This window comes from Carassius auratus, chromosome 32 (genome assembly GCF_003368295.1).
Source record: "Carassius auratus strain Wakin chromosome 32, ASM336829v1, whole genome shotgun sequence".
Classification (NCBI taxonomy): domain Eukaryota; kingdom Metazoa; phylum Chordata; class Actinopteri; order Cypriniformes; family Cyprinidae; genus Carassius; species Carassius auratus.
The window spans coordinates 34447331-34469623 of record NC_039274.1 but is presented as its reverse complement, the minus strand read 5'-3'; the positions used below and the strand labels follow the sequence as shown (position 1 = coordinate 34469623).

At 38.4% G+C, this 22293-nt stretch overlaps 1 protein-coding gene across 7 annotated transcripts in view; it reads right to left on the bottom strand.

Moving 5' to 3' along the window:
* Positions 1-175: 175 nt before the first annotated feature.
* Positions 176-22293, bottom strand: part of LOC113052295 (vacuolar protein sorting-associated protein 13C-like) — a 44115-nt gene continuing 21997 nt past the window's right edge. For 3 of the 7 annotated variants that reach the window (XM_026216732.1, XM_026216725.1, XM_026216726.1), the window contains 44 exons: positions 22125-22184; positions 21877-22030; positions 21675-21794; positions 21406-21509; positions 21088-21255; positions 20712-21016; positions 20378-20525; positions 19983-20133; positions 19772-19899; positions 19493-19653; positions 18732-18985; positions 18164-18381; positions 17925-18017; positions 16926-17381; positions 16669-16824; positions 15492-15750; positions 14998-15158; positions 14751-14872; positions 13894-14191; positions 13100-13489; positions 12808-12912; positions 12559-12720; positions 12349-12474; positions 12128-12261; positions 11045-11171; positions 10728-10963; positions 10464-10608; positions 10228-10368; positions 10061-10142; positions 9883-9952; positions 9637-9748; positions 9325-9438; positions 8685-8818; positions 8517-8598; positions 8271-8384; positions 7677-7752; positions 7411-7574; positions 7236-7281; positions 6960-7083; positions 4469-4583; positions 2701-2792; positions 2481-2604; positions 2270-2353; positions 176-1559 (listed from right to left, as the gene is read on the bottom strand). In XM_026216732.1, the coding sequence (XP_026072517.1) occupies positions 1461-1559; positions 2270-2353; positions 2481-2604; positions 2701-2792; positions 4469-4583; positions 6960-7083; positions 7236-7281; positions 7411-7574; positions 7677-7752; positions 8271-8384; positions 8517-8598; positions 8685-8818; positions 9325-9438; positions 9637-9748; positions 9883-9952; positions 10061-10142; positions 10228-10368; positions 10464-10608; positions 10728-10963; positions 11045-11171; positions 12128-12261; positions 12349-12474; positions 12559-12720; positions 12808-12912; positions 13100-13489; positions 13894-14191; positions 14751-14872; positions 14998-15158; positions 15492-15750; positions 16669-16824; positions 16926-17381; positions 17925-18017; positions 18164-18381; positions 18732-18985; positions 19493-19653; positions 19772-19899; positions 19983-20133; positions 20378-20525; positions 20712-21016; positions 21088-21255; positions 21406-21509; positions 21675-21794; positions 21877-22030; positions 22125-22184 (6714 nt within the window). In that variant the 3' untranslated portion in view covers positions 176-1460. Of the gene's footprint in view, positions 1560-2269; positions 2354-2480; positions 2605-2700; positions 2793-2917; positions 4584-6959; positions 7084-7235; positions 7282-7410; positions 7575-7676; positions 7753-8270; positions 8385-8516; positions 8599-8684; positions 8819-9324; positions 9439-9636; positions 9749-9882; positions 9953-10060; positions 10143-10227; positions 10369-10463; positions 10609-10727; positions 10964-11044; positions 11172-12127; positions 12262-12348; positions 12475-12558; positions 12721-12807; positions 12913-13099; positions 13490-13893; positions 14192-14750; positions 14873-14997; positions 15159-15491; positions 15751-16668; positions 16825-16925; positions 17382-17924; positions 18018-18163; positions 18382-18731; positions 18986-19492; positions 19654-19771; positions 19900-19982; positions 20134-20377; positions 20526-20711; positions 21017-21087; positions 21256-21405; positions 21510-21674; positions 21795-21876; positions 22031-22124; positions 22185-22293 lie in introns of those variants that run through there. The other 4 variants (XM_026216729.1, XM_026216731.1, XM_026216728.1 and 1 more) reach the window with 3 other exon arrangements.

Sequence of the window (22293 nt, the reverse complement as noted above, 5' to 3'; positions counted from 1 at the left end):
AAACACCGTTCCAGAGCTTCAGACCCTGCAAGAATCGAGGCGCATGTGTGGTCGGTCGTGTATTAAGAAGTTTATCTTAAAGCTAGAATCACAATATAAGAAAGACAGAAAAACAACAGATTTATGACGAGACCAAAACATTTATTAGGTATTAGGTCTTTTCTAGTCAGTATATAAAATATAGATCTGCTAGATAATACTTAAGGTTTTTATGAGAATAAACATGACTATATTATATAATGCAAAACAGAGCTTTGTTAGAAATGTAATTATATTAAAATGTCTTGAAAATAATGTGTAATGTTATATTCCCTTATTTTTTAGCCAACTGGATTCTCTTAAGTTTTGAATTTTAGGTGCAATACTATAGTTTTAATTACAGTGGCATGAACCCATGATAGTTTTTACAGTAGAGAGTACAGTCATGAGACTGATCTGAGATAATGCAGATTTACTGTGCTGCATTGACGTATGAGGTTGTGATAAGAGTTACAGTAAACTGAATGTTTCTCAGAACAGCTATTATGTAGAGAGGCAGATGAGATTGGGGAATTATTTTGTACCCCTGACATTCCCAGTGTTTGCAATGGATAAGTGGAGATTATTTATGACATTTGGTGTCTTTAATTGTTACAGCTGTCTACACACGGTGGCATTGACCTGTGGGTGTATGTCTGGTCAACTGATGTATAGGAAATAAGAGGACATGGAAATACCCAGCGCTAGGGCATGGGATAACCAACCTCTCCTTTCCTGCCCACACCAGGCCAACTTGCACCAACATACAGGAAGCCCAGTTACTTAGCAACATGGAGAGGATCTATTCACTGTACATCATTGTGGGAAAACTGTGGAATACAGCCCAATCTTTCATTGCCATATAGACACACACCCTTTAACAATTTCTTGGTTACTTCCAAAACAAACAAGTAACCATGAAAGGTAAAGCTCATATCATATTCTCCACCTCAAATAGCAGGTGTGGTCTGTAATTGTAACTTTTTTTTCATAGTACACTATGACTTCCCTCTGCAACGGATAAAATACCATTATGTGTGTCTTTAAAACAATACGAGAGAACAATTTTGTAGGGTTATAATTTTTAAGAAGCTGAGAGCAACTTTTGTGTATTATGTGTGCTAAACTGCTCAAGACTCATATTGCACAGCAATGTATGTTTTTATGGCAAGTGCAAGATAATCAAACAAAATATTTATAAACGAAATCTCTTTTCCATATTTGTTTTTTATCCCATCAAAAAGACCTCGAGCAAAACACCAGAGGAAGTGCTTAAAACATAAAAAAGTAGTTCTTACTCCAAAAATTCAAACACATTAAAAACTTCAGTGAGATTAACTAATACATTTGCGAACATATATTTCTATACATAATTGATGCTTTGAATGCTAGGCAGCATATTAAAGATGTGGGCATGCAATTACATGGTTCGACTGGCTGATTTAAATGTTGCCCATTTTGATGAAGCGCTGTGATTTCTGCCGTGCCATCCGATATTGCGTGCGTGCAAACTGGGCACTGTCAATTCCTTGTCGCAGTCTCTGTGGAGTGTGAAGCAAAAGAGGTCAAAGAAGCCACTGCTTCTTCTTGACAGAAAAATGAAGAGCAGTCATTTTGTACTTTTACTCAGCATAAAGGCATGTAGGCTTGAAAGAGATAAAACTAGTGCAACCTGTGGAACTAGCTTAATCACATCTTGGCATCTCTGAAACAGCAAGCTAAATGTACAGTGTCATGTTCAACACTGGGAATTGACATTTTGCTTGCCAGTGTCACATGAATGAAATTATAGGAATAATTTACTAAAAAATTAGAAATGATCTGAAAATGTACTAGCCCATCCAAGATCTGAGATTGTTTTTTCATTTAAAACAGATCAGTTGCTCACCAGTGGATCCTCTGCAGTGGATGGGTGCCATTAGCATGACATCTTATAAAAATATCACAATCCACAATGTTTTTTTTAGGCTTTCTGAACTCTCATTCTGACGGCACCCATTCAGTGCTGAGGATGATGTTATACTAAATTTCTCCAAATCTATTCCGATGAAGAAACAAACTCATCTATATTGTACATGGGCTGAGGGTGAATGCATTTTCAGCAATTTTCCACAATAGTGATCTAATAATAATAGTGATCTATCCCTTCAAAAGCTAAATCATTTTCAAGCAGCAGTTTTATCTTATAATCTACACACACACACACACACACACACACACACACAAAAACCATATGTCTTGTGATTTTTACCTCAGCCATGTCAGCATGTCTCATGTGTATCACTTTGACAGGCGTCTGTCCATCCTTTCTAATGAGGTTTAATTTGTTGTGTTCCTGCGCCAACATCCAGATGGTTGTCAAGCAATGTTAATTAGTCGATCATGACTTTATCAGTATGTTTTAAATTATACACTTATCACGGTGCTGTTAGGAAGCATGTAAAAGGAAGCCATTTAAATACCCGGTAATATATCTTCAAATCTCCTCCGTCTGTGCTTGGAGGGCTTTGAAAGTTCTCAAATTTACATTCCCATTCTTTATTGAAATGTCCAATCACGTCGATCTCCTTCACACACATCACTCTCCTGCATGATAAGTAAACCAAGACACAGCAAGAACATATGGAGGACGGAAAACTGGCAAAATGCCACCATTTCATCATTTTTCGGTTGTTGGAATACCTGTTGGTGATAATGATGTTTGTTTTTTTGCGCCCTGGGTACACATAGTGCTCTCTGAAGATCTCTCCCTTCAACTGTTTAATCTCAGACCTCTGAAAAACATGCACACTCATGCAGCACAATACACAAAACACAGTAGTGACTGCACCCCAGTATTTTCAGCAATAATGACCTGAATCAAAATTAACTAAATAAATGAGAAAATGCATTAAACCGATCATGGCAAAGAGGAGTATTGATTTATTCCAGATTATTTGGGTCAAAACACAGGCCTCAAGCAACCTCTTAAATGAATACAATTACAATACAGTAAAGCCACATTAAAACAAACAATCACATGACAGTTATGAACCATGTGTCTCATTTAAGATATAGCATATAAAGTATATAGGAAAATACATCAGACATTAATTCCAAACATGCTCTGTAAAATGCCTATTTAGTGCATATATATATAAGTTTGCATATATTAATATGCATTTTTATGTATTCATAATTTTTACATTATATTTTTAATGAATGACTTTTATATAGACTGTGATATTGTGTTAACGGACTTGAGATTCATGAAAATATAAAGACATAAATTCAAAGAAACTAAAATGAAGTTTAGAAAAATAGATCAACTTTGGAAGTTCCATCCTATTCCATCCTATTTCTAACAAATCTAATAATTGTTTAAATATTAATAATGAAAATCTTTTATTGTTTGCCAGTGTGTCTAATGTTGAATGTTTTTTTGTGAATTTCAAATAATAGAGTTTAGAAAAAAATATGATATTGACTTATGAGTTCATGTTTGGATATATATATAACTACTAAATACAATTATATACTGATATAAAACTGACAGAACTAACGAAAATGTCTGAGGTATAATGCTGAAATTATTTTCAATAAAGAAAACAAATGTTTTCTAGATAAGAAAAGTAGCACATTCATAAAAGTGCACAAGACAGACAACTTCAGATGCAGACTTAGGATAATATATCATTGTCTAAACACAATGATGTAACATTCTACTGTAGGTGGACCAAGCTAGACTGAGTCCAGCACTTGATATCCAGTTTGGTTCATTTAAGTGCTACAATATCTCTGTGTTCTCACATGTTTTCAGTAACATATTTAAGGTAATAGTTCCAATCCCATCTCCCACCCCCAATTTACATTTCCTCAGGCTGCATTTGGGAAAGGACAGAAAAGAGAGAAAAAGGAAAAATTAAATGAGTAGGCAAACAGGAATTAATTTCTTCACAGCATGGCAGGAGTCAGTTCAACCTCTGAGAAGGTTTTACAGAGGGGATTTTAGAGAGAATATTTTTATCATTATTATTATCATTATTCCACAAATCAGAAAGTGCTGTTAACATTCAGGAGAAAGAAAAAAAAAACTACAATTTTTTAGGAATAAAATATTTCATAAATAAGGATGATATATGATATATATGAACGAACCCCTCTGTAAAAACCTTCCTAAATCTATTGCATGTAAGTCCTAATGAAGTGGATCTTTATTGCTCAGTGCATGAGGAATAGTCTGAAATATGACAATGCTATGGAAGCAAAATAGTCCAAAATCTTGAAATTGACCAGTTCATGAAAAAAAAACAATGGTTTTGCCTTCATTTGTCAAACTGACTCCAGTCCTTCAAAACAATTTGGCTGTTAGTAGTTAGTGGTTGTAAATCAAAACGGAGGGTTATGCTGATTAAAATCCATCTCATCAGGGTCTAGTAGTCTGGTCAGTGGGGTCGACAGGTGACCTCACCTGAAAGAGGTCATAGCCCTCCGACTCATGGTGGTCGTAGGGCCGTATGATGCCGTCCTCTTGTATGAGACGCACCGGCCTTAATTTAGTCACCTCTTCAGTCGATTCTGCCACTCTGCAAATCAAATCATCAGCAGCATGTTACATAACTCTCACAAAGATAACATCCTGGGATCTGGTGTTTTTTGTTCATATAAAATGCGTGGGCAATGGGTGAGTCATTCTTAACAACAGGTAGTGAACAGAATCTACTCAAATGAAGTTCATGCCCGAACAGCCTCGAACAAATACAATTCATCTCAAGAGTCATTTAAAAATCATCAAACTACAAAGTTTCTTTGTGCTATTGCGTGCAGTGTCTCGAATCCTGAGCCCTCTCTCACCTTTGGTTACTTCTATAGTGGGAGCATGGAAAAGCAATATGATTAGTTCATACAGACAGAGCAGATCGATTCAAGTGTATAAGATGGAGAGCAGAATGAATGGTGATGATTGACTGCATAAATGCTAGAGAATCACTGGAGGGGTTGTCGGGGGCATCATTGTTCGAGTCGTGAAAGGTTTGGCATGAAAAAGCCAGGGGCGGGAACACCACAGACTGGCCAATTAATTTTTCCAGGGCAGAATTAAAGGCGTGGGTGCACAATGTGTTTGGTTAGCCTGGTCATCGACTGCCTTTGAAATCATAATGCTTCTTTTGCTATTGGTTGGAGAGGGCATGGTCACACTAGGCAGTGCTGTATCATAGAGTCCAGTGCAGTGAGCTCATGCAGAGGACTTGGTCTGACAAGCAGAGCAGTCAGAAAGAGGGACATTATCCAAAGTTCACCCACAATTAACCTCATTTACACAACCCCATGTAACATTCTTCCTTCTGTGGAACACAAAAGATGTATTTGTCCATATAATGAAACTCAATAGATCCTTTTCACATTAGGTGTCAGTCACTGCAGGTGTCAACAGCAGATGTCTTCAAAGTTTGGTCAAAAAAACAGTGGCAAACTGACACAACCACAAATATCATTTTTGAATTTCCATTTGCTCCAATAGCTAAAGAAGAAAAAACTATGCATGATAGCATTTCTCCGACTTTATAAAAGAAGATCTGACCAGTGAAATGAAACAAAAGTATATACGCTTTACTAGATTTATGATGTTAATTATAACTCGTCGTCACTTACAAAGGGTCCACGGAACATTTTTTTAAAATAACTTATTTTATGTTCCACAGAAGAATGAATTTCAAACAGGTTGAAGGTGAGTAAATGATGACCATTTTTATTTGTTTGAACTATTCCTTTAACTATGATTATAAAGACATCACACACCATTTGAACCTTTGGTTTCAAAGGAGCATATTACATGAGTATATGTGCTTATCTGTACTTAATTTGTACTGTGCTCTGCTCATCAGACTTTCCATTCCCCAAAATGCACCAGTGAAAGGGGTGTGGAGATCAGAAGCAAATGTAACAATGATGGGAAATAGGCACATGTTAATTACTCCAGTTATAAGGGGATTCTTGAACTGTAGATTATGGCAGAATGCTCTGCGCTACAGCTCACATCCTTTGCTTCCCATGATGCAATGCTTACCTTTCAACCATTCATTCCCTGTAGATTGAAAATTCTTTCATGCTGCAAAATTCACTTTTGTTAGACCCAAGAAAACAAGCAAACCCTACTGAGTGAATGCAGAGGGATCATTCACCGTCATGTCTTTGGGTAACATACATTCACACTTCAGTCATTCAGTCCTGCACATTTGTACACATTTACACGCATGAGCTTCCAAATACTCACTGAACTAAAAAGAACAAACACATCCAGGAATTAACTTATGAAAAAACATGAAAGAAAGAGTCACAAAATTAGTTGACACACAGAAAAACAAAAGCAACACAATGTGAGAAAAAAAAAAACAGACAACATAGACACGAATTAGGACACCGACACTCAGCTGACAGTATATCAGAAAATTAATGGATATCATTAATCTAATTTTCTTTTCCAAAATGTGTATGTAAAGTGCACATCAGTACGAATGACAAGATTTCTACTCTGCAAAAATGACTAAACGTGTGCCCTCGTAAAACCACTTGCGGTATTATTATGACCACATACAAGATTTGGGCTCAAAATGTTGCTTAAACAAAAATCATTTAGAAGAAATAATTATGCGCTTAAATGTTTGAGGTCAGTAAGCTTTTCTTTTTTGTTTTGTTTTTTAATAAAAAGTCCCTTATGCTCAACAAGGCAGCATTTATTTAATCAGAAACAGTAATATTGTGAAATATAAAAAATAAAAATAGCTCTATTTGAAATATATTTAATGTGTCTTTGCTGAATTAATATGCCAGTATAAGTTTAAAAAAACCTTACTAACCCAAAACACTGGAGCGGTGGTATATGTGTACATGGCTGTCCGAATGTGTGAGTCTGTGTTGATATGTGTGGATGTAGATATAATATTCATCTGCATCTGTCTCACCTTTGAATGCCCTGAAAAGTACTGCTTGCCATGTCTATGATGCCCCCTGTAGGTCTGGCCACCACTCCAACCAGGCCTTTCCCAACGCCTTTGAAGAAGCCTGCAGCTCCCTCTTTCTTCGCCCCTAAACCAATGACAATATATTATGCATCACTGTGAAGGTCGGAGTTATATGTATTTGTGCATTTTCAATTCCCAATCATTTTTGGCATTACTGAATACACAAAAGATCAAAGTTATCCAAGTGAGCGTTGCATGAGCAGTAAACAGCCATACCTTCCACTGGTTTAGTCACAATTCCTGTTACTCCACCAACCACTCCCTGAAGGAGAACAGAGGAATGACAGAAGTCAGTTCATGCTAACAAACAATGGAGTGCTATTATCTATAATGCATAAAATGGAAAGCCAAATGCTTTGATGTCGTCTTGGATTCTTTTCTATTTGTGTACCTTCAGGAAACCCTTTCCACCTTTAGCCAGACTCTCTCCGAAGTCTTTAGTGGGTCTGTTCATCTCCTCCCTCCGTTTCTGCTGATACTCTTTGTCCATAGTGATGGCAGCCAAGCCTTTTCCTACTGTGCCTGTTATACGAGACACCATGCCCGCTGCGCCCCCTAGAAAGATAATGTCGAAAATAATCATGTGCATTAAGGATCCTCTGTGTGTATACTGTATGTGGGTTTGAGAGAGAAAAGCAGGAAAGCAGGGAGTCTTACCCACGGTGTGGCCCAGTAAACTTCGAACACCGATAACAAAACCTTCTGCAAATTCCTCGGGTCCTTGAACAGCCCCCTACACACGCACAAACAAATGTTATCAATCCACACAAATCATAACATGATAACCTTGTAAAACCTGACACATGAAAGAACTGTCAGAAATGTAGAAGATTTTTTAAATCGAACTGTAGAACCACAGGACAAAAAGCGGAATTTAAATATATTAAAGTTATATAAATAAATAATATATATATATATTTAATTAATAATACAGCAGGCTGCATATATTAAAATACATGCAAATATCAGTTCCCACTCTAAGAATATCTTAATAAAATGGTTTTGTTTAATTTAAGGATTAAATGATTTGATGGTCACTTTAGTGGCCCTAATACATCATTACATGCATTACAGTGGTGACAGACATTTACATTTTTCCTCAAATTCCTGTGGTATCATATCTGACACACTCTTTTCTATGTAGTCAAAGCTGTACTCGTGTCTGTCATTTGAAAGACAACACACTCACATCTGTAGTGAATGAAATGATGTGGCCTGAACAGACAGATAAATGAACAGCATGTGTCAGACCTGGATGGGCTCGTAGAAGAAAGCCTCCACTCCTTCTGATAAACCTCGGATCAGTCCGAATGGATTTCCAAGAACATCCAGACCCAAAACCAGCACGTACATCTGCGTTAGGAACTATGAGGAGAGAAACAGACTCTGAACATCCTTCTGGTACAATGATTTCAAGTGGAAATGTAATTGTGTTGGAGAGCGTTTGCTCATGTAATGAACTCTGACATTGCACGAGGGTGTATTTAGATCACCCACTTGTTCAGAGTAGTGTCTGATCACCGTCCACATCAGTTTCTCTCGTCGGTAGAACTGATATTTCACCTCAAAGTAAGCCAGTCTGTAACGAAGAGTGAGGCAAAAGGATGTCAGTCGACGCTAATGTGGAAGACATTATTAGGGTGCATGCACAGCTCAAAGTCTTACTTGAAAATCAGATCATCTACATCAGTTAGTGTGGCACCAATGCTTTTGAGCAGGAGGTTGACGGACTGGATTGCAACCATATCACCCTGCTCAGATTCATCTCCGCTGGAGCCCAGAGACAGACTCAGGTGCAGCTACATGAACACACACAGTCATAAACTATTACCTCTCATTTTACAGTTTGATGTGGCTACCTGTCAAGGAAATCCTTGAGCAATTTATCAATCATTTGACATTACTACAAAAGAATAAACGCATTTAAGATTTCTATTATAAATGAACCTGGTTCTTTTGAACCTTCTATTTAATCAAAGAATCAAAGATCACAGTTTTTAAGGATGTACAAGAATAAGAAAAGAATCATTTTTTGTCAAACAATTATTTTAATTCAATGTTATTCAATATCTGAATAATACTGTTTTTCTGTATATTTGACAAATAAATGCAATATCGTTGAGACTTTGTAGAGAAACAGGTTATCGACCCCAATCTACTGAATGGTAGTGCACTGTGTGTAACAGTCCTGCCATGCTAATGCATGTGAGAAACTGAAACTAGAGAGTTTCAAATCTCTGTGTCAAGTGAGCCTGAAGAGAACATGTGCTGTGTTTTGGAGTGGACAGTGGTGCTGGTTCATTACTTTAATAGGAGAGATGTGGAAATGCTCAAAGAAGCTCAGGCCTGAGGTGTCTGTCATGGAGCTCTCCATCAGCTGAGCCTGCAGCGCCTCCAGATCCTTCTCTATCAGCTTATTCTGAAGCAGAGAGAAACACAAACTCATGTCTCCAGTCCCCTCTTCAGTCACATTACATAAAGCCACACCATATTACCACACAAGAACAAAAGAAAGTAATTATGGAGGAAGTGGTTGCTACTGCAATCATTATGGATTATTTTATTAGTATAAAACTGTGACTGACAAAAACACATAGTTGAAAAAAGCAGTAGTTACCCTTTCTTTACTATCCTGGGAGTCGGTAGCTGGGGTAAATAAGGCGAGGATTGCTCCCAAGAAGCCTTGATCGATCTTCACTGCCATCTCCTGCACTAATGCCATAAAGTACCTACACAAAAACAACCGATGCCAGTCAAAGGTTGGATCTACTCATTCCTTACTTCACTATGTTTCCCAAATTAAAACAATAGTCATCAAAAATAAAAGTCATCAAAACTATGAAATAAATGTGCCATCACTTACTTAAACTGCATGACTTGGCTGTGCTCATTAAACCTTGTGATGATGCTAACGTCGATAAACGGCTTCGGCTCTAAGGATAAAGGTAAGATATGGTGTGTTCATGTCCACTCACTCTAAATGTGCATTTAGAAGCGAATTAGCCTAAATGAAGCCTTCATATGCTAACTGGTGCTCGTACCTGAGTCTTGAACAATAGATTTTGGAAGAGGAACAGGATGAAACACGGTAGGAAATATAGCTCCCGGAAGCTGATTATCCACCTGGAATGGTGCACATAACAATTGAACAAATGCCAAAAATGATGGAAGTGTGATATTCAACAGGTACATTGTGTGTGGGCGTTACCTGTAGCCAATAGAGCTGTGCACGTAAACTCCTCTGGTGAGGCGACTGTTTCAACTCAATACGAATGCCAGGCAGGAAGTTTCTCCTGATAGGGCTGGAAAATGGCTGTCTCATCACCATGGGAAATCTTCCAAAGTTCACCTGTTATAACAAAAACAAAAAAGAGAAGACGGTAATGTCTCAGCATCATAATGATCTTACTAATCAAACTTTATTTCAGTAAAATCCTTTATTACCTCTAGGCCAGTTTCTAGTCTAGTCCAGCCTGGTTCACTCTTGCTGTTGATATGGTCCTGGTAGGCTTTCTCCAGCAGTCCAATGTTCTTGTGGTTAAAGGACTTCCAGCGGTTCTTTGGTCTCATCTCCCAAACCACACCAGAACTTAAAAACACAGTTCTTAACCATCAACAATCACAAGAGTGGCATTTATGTTCCCCTTTAAAAGGCCATAATCATTCTGAATGATTCATTTTATGGCTGCTGTGTGTGGGTTTAGTCACCTGGTGATGCCAACGTATGCAATCTCCTGCCTGATGTCATTGTTGATGAGTGACAGGCCCAGGTTCTTTAATGAAATGTTGACTTCTTGCTGGGACTGCTCCAGAGCCTCTGCCTGCTGTGCTTTTGAGACTATGCCAACATCCTCAGTGAAGATCAGCACCCGCTGTCGGCCGTCCAGGAAAGACACCCAGTATATCTGAACTAAGCTGCTGTAAGCAAACTGCCCACACTCGTCCTAAAGAAAACAACATGGCAATGACATGACCAGTAATATTAGCAGATCATGAGATTCACTAACCCAGGATTTCTCTCTAACCTTTACAAGGTCCAGTTCTCCGCTGTGGTCTTCACAGCTCCAGCAAAGCTTCCGCTCCCCTGCTGGATCATCCCATGCAAAACGCTGAGCTTCACCTGGTCTCAGTGCCCAAGACTCCTCACAGCCTCTGCACAAGCACAGTGACACAGTCAAAAGTACCATTATTTTGGTACCACAGTTGATAAAAAGGAGCATTTGTCCCTGATAATCATGCAGGTGTGCTTCTGAATGGTCAAAGGCACTTTGTCTGAATGCATGAAAACAGCCAAAGAAGTGTAAAAATACTGTACTGAATCTGCAAATTAGACTTTTTAAATTTGGGCTTACTAAAATATATTTTAATATAATTTCAAATTTAATGTATTCCTATGATGGCAAAGTTGAATTTTTAGTCCACTCTAGTACTGTATATCATTTCACATGATCCTTCAGAAATCGTTCTAATGTGCTCAGGAAACATTTCTTATTATTATCAATGTTGAAAACAGTTGTACTGTTTGTGTGGAAACAGTGATATATATATATATATATATATATATATATATATATATATATATATATATATATATATATATATATATATATATATTTTAGGATTATTTGATGAATAAAAAAATCAAACAAACAATTTATTTATATTTCTAGTAACCTTTTTTTGCCATGCTTGGACAAATAATAATAAATGTATTAATTAATAATAAAAAAAATCTTACTGACCCCAAACTTTTGAACTGTAATGTATTTTATTTGTTATTATTAATTTATTTTGTGTGGAATTTCTTTCTTTCGTCTTTATTTTCCTACTGACTTAATAAACAATGCAATGTAGTCTTCAAGTATTTCTCATGTAAGTAAACATTGTTTTCATGTAATTATGTTTTTTAATAACAATTAGTTTTTGTTATGGTATCATAACTAGTAAAAAAGATTTGCGTATTAATTATGGTATTGATACTATTAACTACTGAAACATGGGTATCGTGACAACCACAGAAAAGTTTTTGCAGGGACTTTCTAATCAGACATATTCAGACTTTTCATTCATCAAGTATATATGAAGTGAAATACTGGAGAGGTACTGACCTCTGTCTGAAGTTGACAGTGGCTGCAGTTGTGTGATTCAAAACCAATGCAGGTGCAGCTCCATCATAGTAATCAGTGAAGCTGATGACAGTGGAGTGGTCTGCAATATTCACATCCACTATCACGCCACCATACTGATGGGAACCAAGATTAGAATTAAGCGATCAGTATGGTTTGATAAAGTACATTTAGCATCATGTTTCCAGGCAGATCATGTTCACCTGTTCCATGCGCAGCAGAGTTCCGTTGTCCTGCTTGTTGAAGAAGAACGATTTGGAGCTAGATTCAGATCCCACAACCCGTACACACAGCTTCCCTGTGCTGGCCTCAGGCCAAAAAGGCAAACACTGTAACACACACAATCATACGCTAAACACACACATGGTGTAGGGATACTTCAGCCTTTAATAAAAGACGGATTCAGCACTGACCTCTGTGGAGGAGATGTAGTGCCACTTGCAGCTGAAACCGTTGTTGTTTTGCACCTCTCCAACCTCCAGCTCAAACGAGGACTTATTGACTAGCGTGTAGAAAGGACTCATGGTAACAATCCGTGTCAGATTAAAGCTGCTCATCTGGATGCTAACCCCAACCTGGACATCAAAACAGATTTTAGACAAATGTAATCACTCTCAGAGTGCATCTCTGCTCTTATTTCATTAAATGTTCAAAGCATTTACCAAGTAGTCCCCGCTTTTGTTTGGACAACGCACACATCCGTAGCTACCAACGGTGTCCAGCGAGAAGCCATTGGACCATGAGCTGGTGGACACACAGAGCTGCAACTAAACGGAAGAGCAGCATGTACATTTATGAAGTACTTCCAGAACATTTCGCACCAAAATCTAAAACAGTGGAGTAAAACATGGCTTTCTGAACATTACAGCCCAAACACATTAAGGTTCATGTTGACATTCATGATTTAATTGTTTTAGATATTTGGCTTATATAGCTGTACAGGCCCAATCCAACCTTATTCTTGTTGAAGAAATTCTTCTTTTTGAAGGAGAACAGAATGACGTCTCTGAAGTCAGATGGATGTTTCACATATGTATCTTCTGCACGATACTGCAGCACACGGGACGTTTTATTGATGATCCAGTACGGACTGTAAACGGAGAGGACCATTTTGCCATTCACTCGAGACACATGCACACACAGGTCCACGGTCAGTCCTTCTTGTGTGTCGCAGGTGAAGCTGATGGACAAGAACTCAGGCATTTCTTTGCTAATCCTCATATTTCCATTCCAGTTGCGACCGTGGTACTTGATCAAAACAAGCTTCATTAATTCACCGCCAACATTCGAATTCAGCACATCCGCCGAACTGCCCTCCTGAAGCTCGGAGAAGTCAGCAGAACCCTGTGGGAGATGAGATGTGTTTTTAATAAACGACTGCTGGCTAATATTACACTGATTTTATAATCAATACAAATGTGTCATATACAAATGTTTGGATGAGTATGATTTTTTTAGACTTTTATTCAGCAAGGATGCATTATATTTTTTTGCATTACATGCATATGTATTTGTTGAGTAAATTAATAGAATGATTTCTGAAGAATTATGTGACACTGAAGAATAAAAATAGAAAACAGTTATTTCTAATTGTAACAATATTTCACCATATTACTGTTTTTTTACTGTATTTTTTTATTAAATTGATGCAGCCTTCCTTCAAAAACATAAAAAGTGTCAACAAGCCGCAAAATGTGTATGCCAAATGTGCTGAGGCATTTGTGTATCAAAACAGCAATGTTCTGCACCTCCAGCAGGTAACGTATTGAGTAAGGTAGCAGGTTTTTGAGAGTGACAGCTGGGTGCAGGTGGATGACGTAAGCAGGGTCCCAGTCCCCTTGCTCATGGCTGCCGATGTGGCTGAGGTCATCAGGCACTGCCAGTGTGTTCACCACCAGTGGCAGAAAGCTGCTCTCTGTCGCGGGACACTGCAGCACTGCTTGCACCTCTAAGCTCACGTGCACCTGCTCCTTCCATGCGATGCATGTGGTGGACGCACCATACAGATGTTCTAAAGGACCGACAGGCAGCAAGAACAACTGACTCCTGAAGTAATACACAGAGCACAGAAAGTTACATCATAAAGCACAAAACCAATAAAAACACACTGCCTGCAAAGAAAAGAAAACTATATATATATATATTTCCAGTTACAGCAGGACAGAGTAGCAGAATTCTTTAATGTATTTATTTTGGACCATTTTTAGGTCTTTGTTTTAGCTTTGTATTAATATTCACTCTAAGATGGCAAATTAAAGCTACAGTTATCCAACCAAGAGCAGTTATGTGGAAAAAATCTAAAGTATGTGTTTTTTTGTGTTTTTGTGTTTAATTTATATTCTCCAGTTAGCAATTTCATATAATGTAAACGTTATCTAAAGCCCACCGGTGCATTAAATAAGCAACTAGCATGTGTTTCCGTTTGGATTAGTTCATATGAAATTAATTCATAATAAAAGCATAAAGTTGATTCTAGACTATTTTTCATCATGTGCTCCACATGTGCATGCCTAGGTTGAAAAACTGTAAGTTACGATATTTGACTTAAATGAATGCAAAATTCACTAAAATGAAGTAACCAATTACACTCTTCCCCCATTTATACCTGTAAGCTTCTAGAGGAACATGACACTCCTTCTCAGGCTCGGCAACCCCTACATTCACCATCCCTCCAAGTTCAGAAGAATACTTCAGAATGGCAAAAGGCACCGAGAAATGGTTTTTAATCTGTTAACACATAAAAAAGAAATCAATGTCACAGGGATTTTGACAGGGTCATTTTCACTAATGATTTCTTTATCCAGACAAGTAAACAGATGCATGCACTCTGTAGTTAAAGCGAGCAGACAAACCTGTAGGGGGGACCGTACTGTGATGACCTTGTTGCCCTCGCTGGCATCGATCTGAAGCAGAACAGACACAGCATCCCGTTGCATGGGTCCTCTGACATTATAGAGTCTACGGCCAGGCTTACCCAACGGGATATTTGGAATCTCACTGTAACCTGAGGGAACTGCACAGGGGACATTTATGAATTTACCTATAATCCATGACCTAAAAATGATTAGACTATAGCTGAAATATTATAGGATAACATCAAAAATCTATAAAGGTAATTTAACAAATAGAACAACCAGATCTGACTTCTTTTATTTTTGTATAGGAATTTAGACTGTTCAAAACTTTAAGAGTGACCTGCCAAGACAGCATTTTTGGGGATTAAAGACCTGCTTGAACTTTCTAAGAACATATTATGCCCAAAAAATGCTGTCTAGGTAGGTTTAGGTGAGGCATTACCCAAGGCATTTGTAGAGTTTACGAGGTGTATGTTGTTCGTGTTACTGACCTATGCTGAGATTGAATAAGCAGCTTTCCTGCCTCTGCAGAGCAGACAGTGGTGATGAACGCTCAAAGGATGAATGTTCGAAATCCACACTTTTATCCACGGCCAATTCATGCAGTTTACCCAGCGAGGACGAGCCAGTCAAACGCAGGTTAGCACTGTGCTGAACAATGAGAGGAATTCCTAATGCATTGCGGATGGTGTAGGGAGATTTCTCCTTCAGAGAATGGTCAAACGTGGAGGCTGTGCTCTCTGAGAACGCCTGACGAGAGAGAAATGTAATTTTTAGACGTGTAGCATATATTACCATTCAAAGGTTTGAGGCTGATGAGGCTTTTTTAAAAGTCTCTTATGCTCACCAAGGCTGCATTTATTTGATCAAAAACACATTAATAAAAACTAAAATAACCTTCTTATTCCTCTGATGATAAAGCTGGCCAAACTTTAGTTTAGGGACCAATTCTTAACAGACTATTACTAACTAATTATTTATTACCTATGACTTTTGCCTCGATAAACTCCTAATTTGCTGCTTATTAATACTAAGTTAGCTGTTAGGTCTAGGTATGATAGGATTATGGGATCTAAAATATGCTCATGCAGAATTAAGCATTGATAAGTATTGATATTTTCCCGACTATAAGTCACAATTTTTTTCATAGTTTGGCTGGTCCTGCGACTTATAGTCAGGTGCGACTTATTTATCAAAATTAATTGGACATGAACCAAGAGAAATGAACCAAGAGAAAACATTACCGTCTACAGCCGCGAGAGGGCGCTCTATGCTGCTCAGTGCTGCTGTAGTCTACACTAAAGACATAGAGCGCCCTCTCGCGGCTGGAGACGGTAATGTTTTCTCTTGGTTCTTGGGTCTAAATAAATGCGACTTATAGTCCAGTCCAGAAAAAAATACTACTAATAAAGATTCAATATGCTAATAATATGCATGCTAATAAGCATAACTAGTTAATAGTGAGAACTGGTCCTTAAAATAAAGAGTTACCGCAAAGCTGAATTTTTTTACAGCCATTACTTCAGTTTTCAGTGTCCATCAGAAGTCATTCTAATATGCCGATTTGACACCATTAAAAAGAAAATGTAAAATAGCCAACGTATTAAAAAGATTAATTAATCAATAAAAAAAACAAAAAGATTCAGGTGTAATTCAAAAATGGATTACCTTAGCCAGGTTGATGAAGACAGTGAGGCAGCACTTGGACACTGTGATGTTCATGGTGTCTTTGGAACATATGGTGATGGCTGTGCGAGGGTCTGGCAACATAATAAAATCATCCCCAGGAACTGGACTTTTATCCCGAACAGGGTTATTCTTCATCTACACACAGAAACACAAACAAATAATCACCAACAGAACAACCCGCAACATATCTGACAGGGTTGGAGCTGGGAGAAAAAAAGAGATGCAATTCTACTTACATCTAATTTAAGGTTCCACCTCCGTTTGCCGTTGTCCACTCTCTCAAGCAGTGGCTCCCAAACTGCATGAGTCTCATTGAAGTAATTCACCTCCAGTGTCATATCTGCAGAGACACTGAGCAATGACGACCAGTTCTGAGCAGTACCGGTGAATGAGGATTCTGCAAGCAGCAGGGGAACAGTCCGATGCCCCAAACCTGACTCCAGCGTGACCTGCACCACCTTCACCTTCATCTCAAAGCTCTCTCCATCCTTACTGCTGTTCACATCCTTGAAGCTCTCGGTGACCTCGGAGGCTGTATCCACACCAAGGAACCAGTAGTTTGCATTAGCCACATTCATCAAAGACCAGAGGCTGTTTAGGTCACCTGACGTCTGCTGTGACGGCTCTTCTTTAGGTTGGGGTGCCATGGCAGCCGTGATGGTAATGACAGTGTTAAGAATGATAGGAGAGATCTAAGAGAGAAAAAGCATGTTAGTTCAACACAGATTAGATCATGTTTTCCTGGGATATGTGAAACATGAGATGTTTGAACAATATTGTACATATTTACACAGAAAATAACAAATAACACAGAAAATAATTTATATATCACTTTTTGATATATAAATCAAAAGTGACAGTAAAGTAATTTAAAGACATTTACAATAGATTTCTAGTTCAAATAAATGCTGTACTTTTTCAGCTTGAACTGTACTTTTTGTACCTCTATATTTCTATTCAGTCCTGAAGGAAAAAATATTACCACAAATTAAACAGCACAATTGTTTATATATATATATATATATATATATATATATATATATATATATATATATATATATATTTATTTATTTATTTATATTTATATATTATTTATATCAAATAAATGCAGCCTTGGTGAGCTTAAGAGACTTCTTTTAAAACCATTAAAAAATCTTACCAACCCCGAACGTTTGAAAAGGTGGAATACATATTCCTTTCACAAAATATTGATATGGCAAACAGATAACACCCACTTTCACTATGAACTCCTCTACAGTTACTGAACCAGTTAATGGGGCATCGGTTGGCATTTTGGTCTCAAGTTCAACAGAGCATGGTCTCAGCACCTGCAGTGAAACAAATTCATGACATACAATTGCAATTATATAGCCTGCAAGACATTTTTCACTGCACCTCTTAAAGCGCAATATAAGCATCAGAATTGATTCCTGTTGTAAAAATAGATTTAAAACAGAAAAACAAGTAAGCATACGGTGGTCTCAGCTTTGTCACCCTCCGTCCTGATAAAGGGGCAGGCGAGCACTTTGAGGCTTCTGATGTTGGCCTTCATTGCCTGGCCCGTGTCTTCAGACAGGAAGCTGAAATCACACTGGAATGAGGCCACCAGCGCAGGAGCATCTGCCTTCATCAGGTTAGCCACAAACACAATCTCTGGGTCCACCACAATTGCTCGCAGTCTGGTTCTCGGAGCTGGTGTTGATGATAGATGAAGTATCAATTTACAACTGATCAGGAAAATATATATACTGACTGTAACTATTTCCATGACCATTCATTTTTTGTTAATGTTGACTTTTCTAGGACTCAAAATCACATTTTTCAAATTCCCTGACATTTCCTGGATTTCCAGAACTGCGAGAAACAATCATTATTTTTGCAGTTCTGTTTGATGCTTCTGGTGGCACAAAAATGGCACACTTAACCTAACTTAATCACATGTTTGGACGTCAATTGATTTTACACCCTCAATGACAAAATTTTTTAATGTGGCTTTGCTTAATCTACATACATTTAGCATGCAACTACTCATTCTTTCATACCTGCATTAGGTTCGCTCTGGATTTTGGGCTCTGAGACATATCTGAGTGGCAGCTGATTGGTTTTGTCTCTCTGTGTAGGTGGACTTGAGGGCAGGGCTTGCACAAAAAAGTCGGCCACAGCCAACAGGAACTCCACGCTAGCGCACAAATAGAGCTTCTGCAGCACAGCGACCACCGAGCGCTCATCCGCACTCTGAGAGTATGTCATATCAATCATGGGCTCTGACGTCTCCTCATCACGCCTTCCCAGCATCCTACAGGGCAAAATAATACGGAGTGATCAGACCAGAGGGATGAGGCAGGACTGTAACAGGACTGTAAAACTGTTTAGCAGATGCTTTTTTCTTCTGAAATGCTCAGTCCGTAAATCATTTTAAGTAATGTCATATTGATTAAATGTGTTTCTTAGTTGAAAACTGTTATAATTAAGAAAAAAAAACATTCATTTTTATATACATTACCAGGAAAACATTGGAAAAATTGTGACTTTTAAATTTAAGCTCACAAAGGCTATATTTATTTGATCAAAAACACAGTAAAAACAGTAATATTGTGAAATATTATTACAATTTAAAACAACAGTTTTCTATTTTAATATATTTTAAAAAGCACTTTATCTCTGTGATGGCAAAGCTGCATTTTCAGCAACAATTACTTCAGTCACATGATCCTTTAGAAATCATTCTAATTTGGTGCAACATCTTAATTATACCAAACTTTTGACCAGTGTGTGTGTGTGTGTGTGTGTGTGTGTAAACTACCTGGATGTGACTCTCTGAATACCGCACCTCCTGTCATCTAGTGTGCATGTGGTGAGGATGGTGGAGACCTCCATGTTTCCATTAGTAAACATTTTGCCTAAAGTCTTCATTTTACACAGCATAAATTCACCTAAACATGACTGCTCCTCATGAACAGAGGGCTAGAGAAAGAGAGAAAGATCAAACGATAGAGAGAGAACCAGCTATAGCACTCTCTTTATGAATGGGCTGTAACTAAACAGTCATTGATGTTCACAAATCTGTAGGCTCCATACGCACCTTTGCAGGATCGTTACTGTAAAGAGTAAGGCCAAGGGACTCCACATTAAAGCTGAATTTGACACTCTCCAGCAGCTCTGTGTCCCCCAGTTTACTTTCAGACAGCTTCTCCACAAGAACCTCAGAATCTACACAAGACACAAATAAATCAAGAGCATCCTCTAGGAGAAAAATCATTATACAGAATATTAGTGTGTGCGTCTTCCCTCACCAGTCGCTGCACGAGCACTGACAAGCACGCTCTCTTGTTTGAGGGCTGCCTCTGAGCCGATCGGTGTGTCAGATCGATCACTGCTCGCCTCTCCGATGTTCTCCATCAGGATCCGCAGCAGGACAGTCAGGTCATCTTGACTCAGAGCCACCTGGAACACAGTCAGAAAATGTGAGAATCTTCAAATTTTCCCACAATCACTCAAACTATTTCATTAATTATTACCAGATCCAAGAGAAATGGACCAGCCAAAACTAGTAAACTCCACAGAGAGACAGAATGTGACGACAGATTCATTTCAAATGGCAATTATGTCAATAAAGAAAAAAAAAAACCTCTGTTACACTGCAACTCTAAAAACTCTGAGAATATGTCCTGGCATAATGTGAACAGACCTTCATAGGCTTCAGATCTCCATCCACCTCTATGGCAGCCATCTTCTGGTACCATGATGCCGCCAGGTTACGTTTAACAGACAGAACGAGGTTGACTGGCTCCAACAGTTTTAAACTAGGCTGATTTGAGTCCTGCTCCATTGAAATTCTGAGAATATTGAACAAAAAGATGTACGTATAGAGATAGTGTATAATGGACAACTAGAATATGGATTTTGAAAATTGATTAAATGAATTCTGTTCATTATCAGATCTTTAAATGGACACATATTGGATATATGTATAAAAAAATTAAGCCTGAGAATCCTAGATAAGCTTTGAGGCATTGGGCTACCTGGAAAGTTTTAGCTGTGTGAGCTGTATATCCATATTATCGATGACAGCAGGCAGCGGACGACCTTCTACTGGGAGCAGAGAGAAGCTGTTCTCCACAGTAATGAGACCCAGGTCCGCCTCCACAGCATTATGGGATGTGGAGGACTGAGGGATTATGATAAGGGGAGCCTTCAGCCTGATGTTCATGGCAAGTCTGAAACTCTTCTGAGCGAAATCCCTCACACTGGAAGCTGCTTTCTCTGCGGCCTGAGCCGTGGCGGCACTGAGAGCCTCTTTAGCTGTCTGGAAGTTATTACTGAAATTCTGTAGAGAAAAAAAAGTGAGGTGTGTTTGTGTGCTTGAATCAGCAGGCCATGTGTGCAATTTAAACTCACCAGTAATGACATGACGAATTTGTGAAGGTAGACCACTTGAATACAGCCCACGTTGAGTTTGACTTTGCCATCGACCTTTGAAGTATCTGTATACCCAGCCCCCTCGGTGGCTTTGGGTGTCAGACTCATCCTGAAGCTGAACACCTCGTCGCCTACGATGGAGATGGCCTAGAGAACCATAAAAAACAGAAACTAAATAAGATGTCTTAATGCACTTTTGTTGTACCCTGTTTATTTAAAAGCCAAAGTAAAAGGAAACTAAAATGGATCAAGAGGAGTAAACTGTAAAAGTGTACTGTAGCGGTCTAGCTAGCTTGCCTTCTTGTGGATTGTTTTAGGATCCACATTCATGATGATGAAGTCACGCAAACGTGCGGACATGTGCATCTGAGTTCCTTGCATCTGTAGAGAACCGTCCAAACCTACACGCGGAGATTCATATAAATACTAAATGAAATATATCATATATAAAAAAAAAAAAACATATTTACATTTTAAAGAAGATTCTGCATTGTTTATTGTAGTTTCAAAGTAGCAGTAATGTAGTAATACACAAGAACATTTTCAAAGCAGGAATGCATTCTAACCCTGAATTTTGATGTCAGCCATGTTGCTCTTCTGGTCACAAACCAACACATTAAATGCTCCGAGCTGCATGTTCACCATCAGGTCAATGATGTCACCATCAGAGGGAGAGCTCAGTGCAGCTGAGACAGAAACAGTCCTTCATTCATACATCTGCAAAAATGTCATGTTTGTCCGTTTAAGTGATTGCGTGTCTGTGTTTACTGGATTTAGTTGAGGTAGTTCTAGTGTCTTCAGTCTTTTTGCTCTCTCTCTCAGGTGAGGGCAGACTGCTGTTGGACAGGGCAGTAGACAGGAAGTCCATGGTAGAGAGGAGAGCCTCGGTATGCAGCATCAAGTCTAAAGAAGAGAACACCACCTAAAGACACACACAGACAATATGAAGATCTTCTGAAGTTAGCATCTCAATTTCCAAAACTGTTTATTATCTAACATCATTTACACGTGCTTACACTGATCTTCTGCTCAGTATTCTGGTAAAGGCTTGCAAAGTTGGGCCCATTTTGATCAGCCTACAAAGACATGAATCAAACAAGGTTAAGATCTCCATTCATGGGTCCTGGGAAGCTTAGTGAAGAATCTTAGAAGTTAACTGTAACTCTAGGATGAATAATGGAGGAT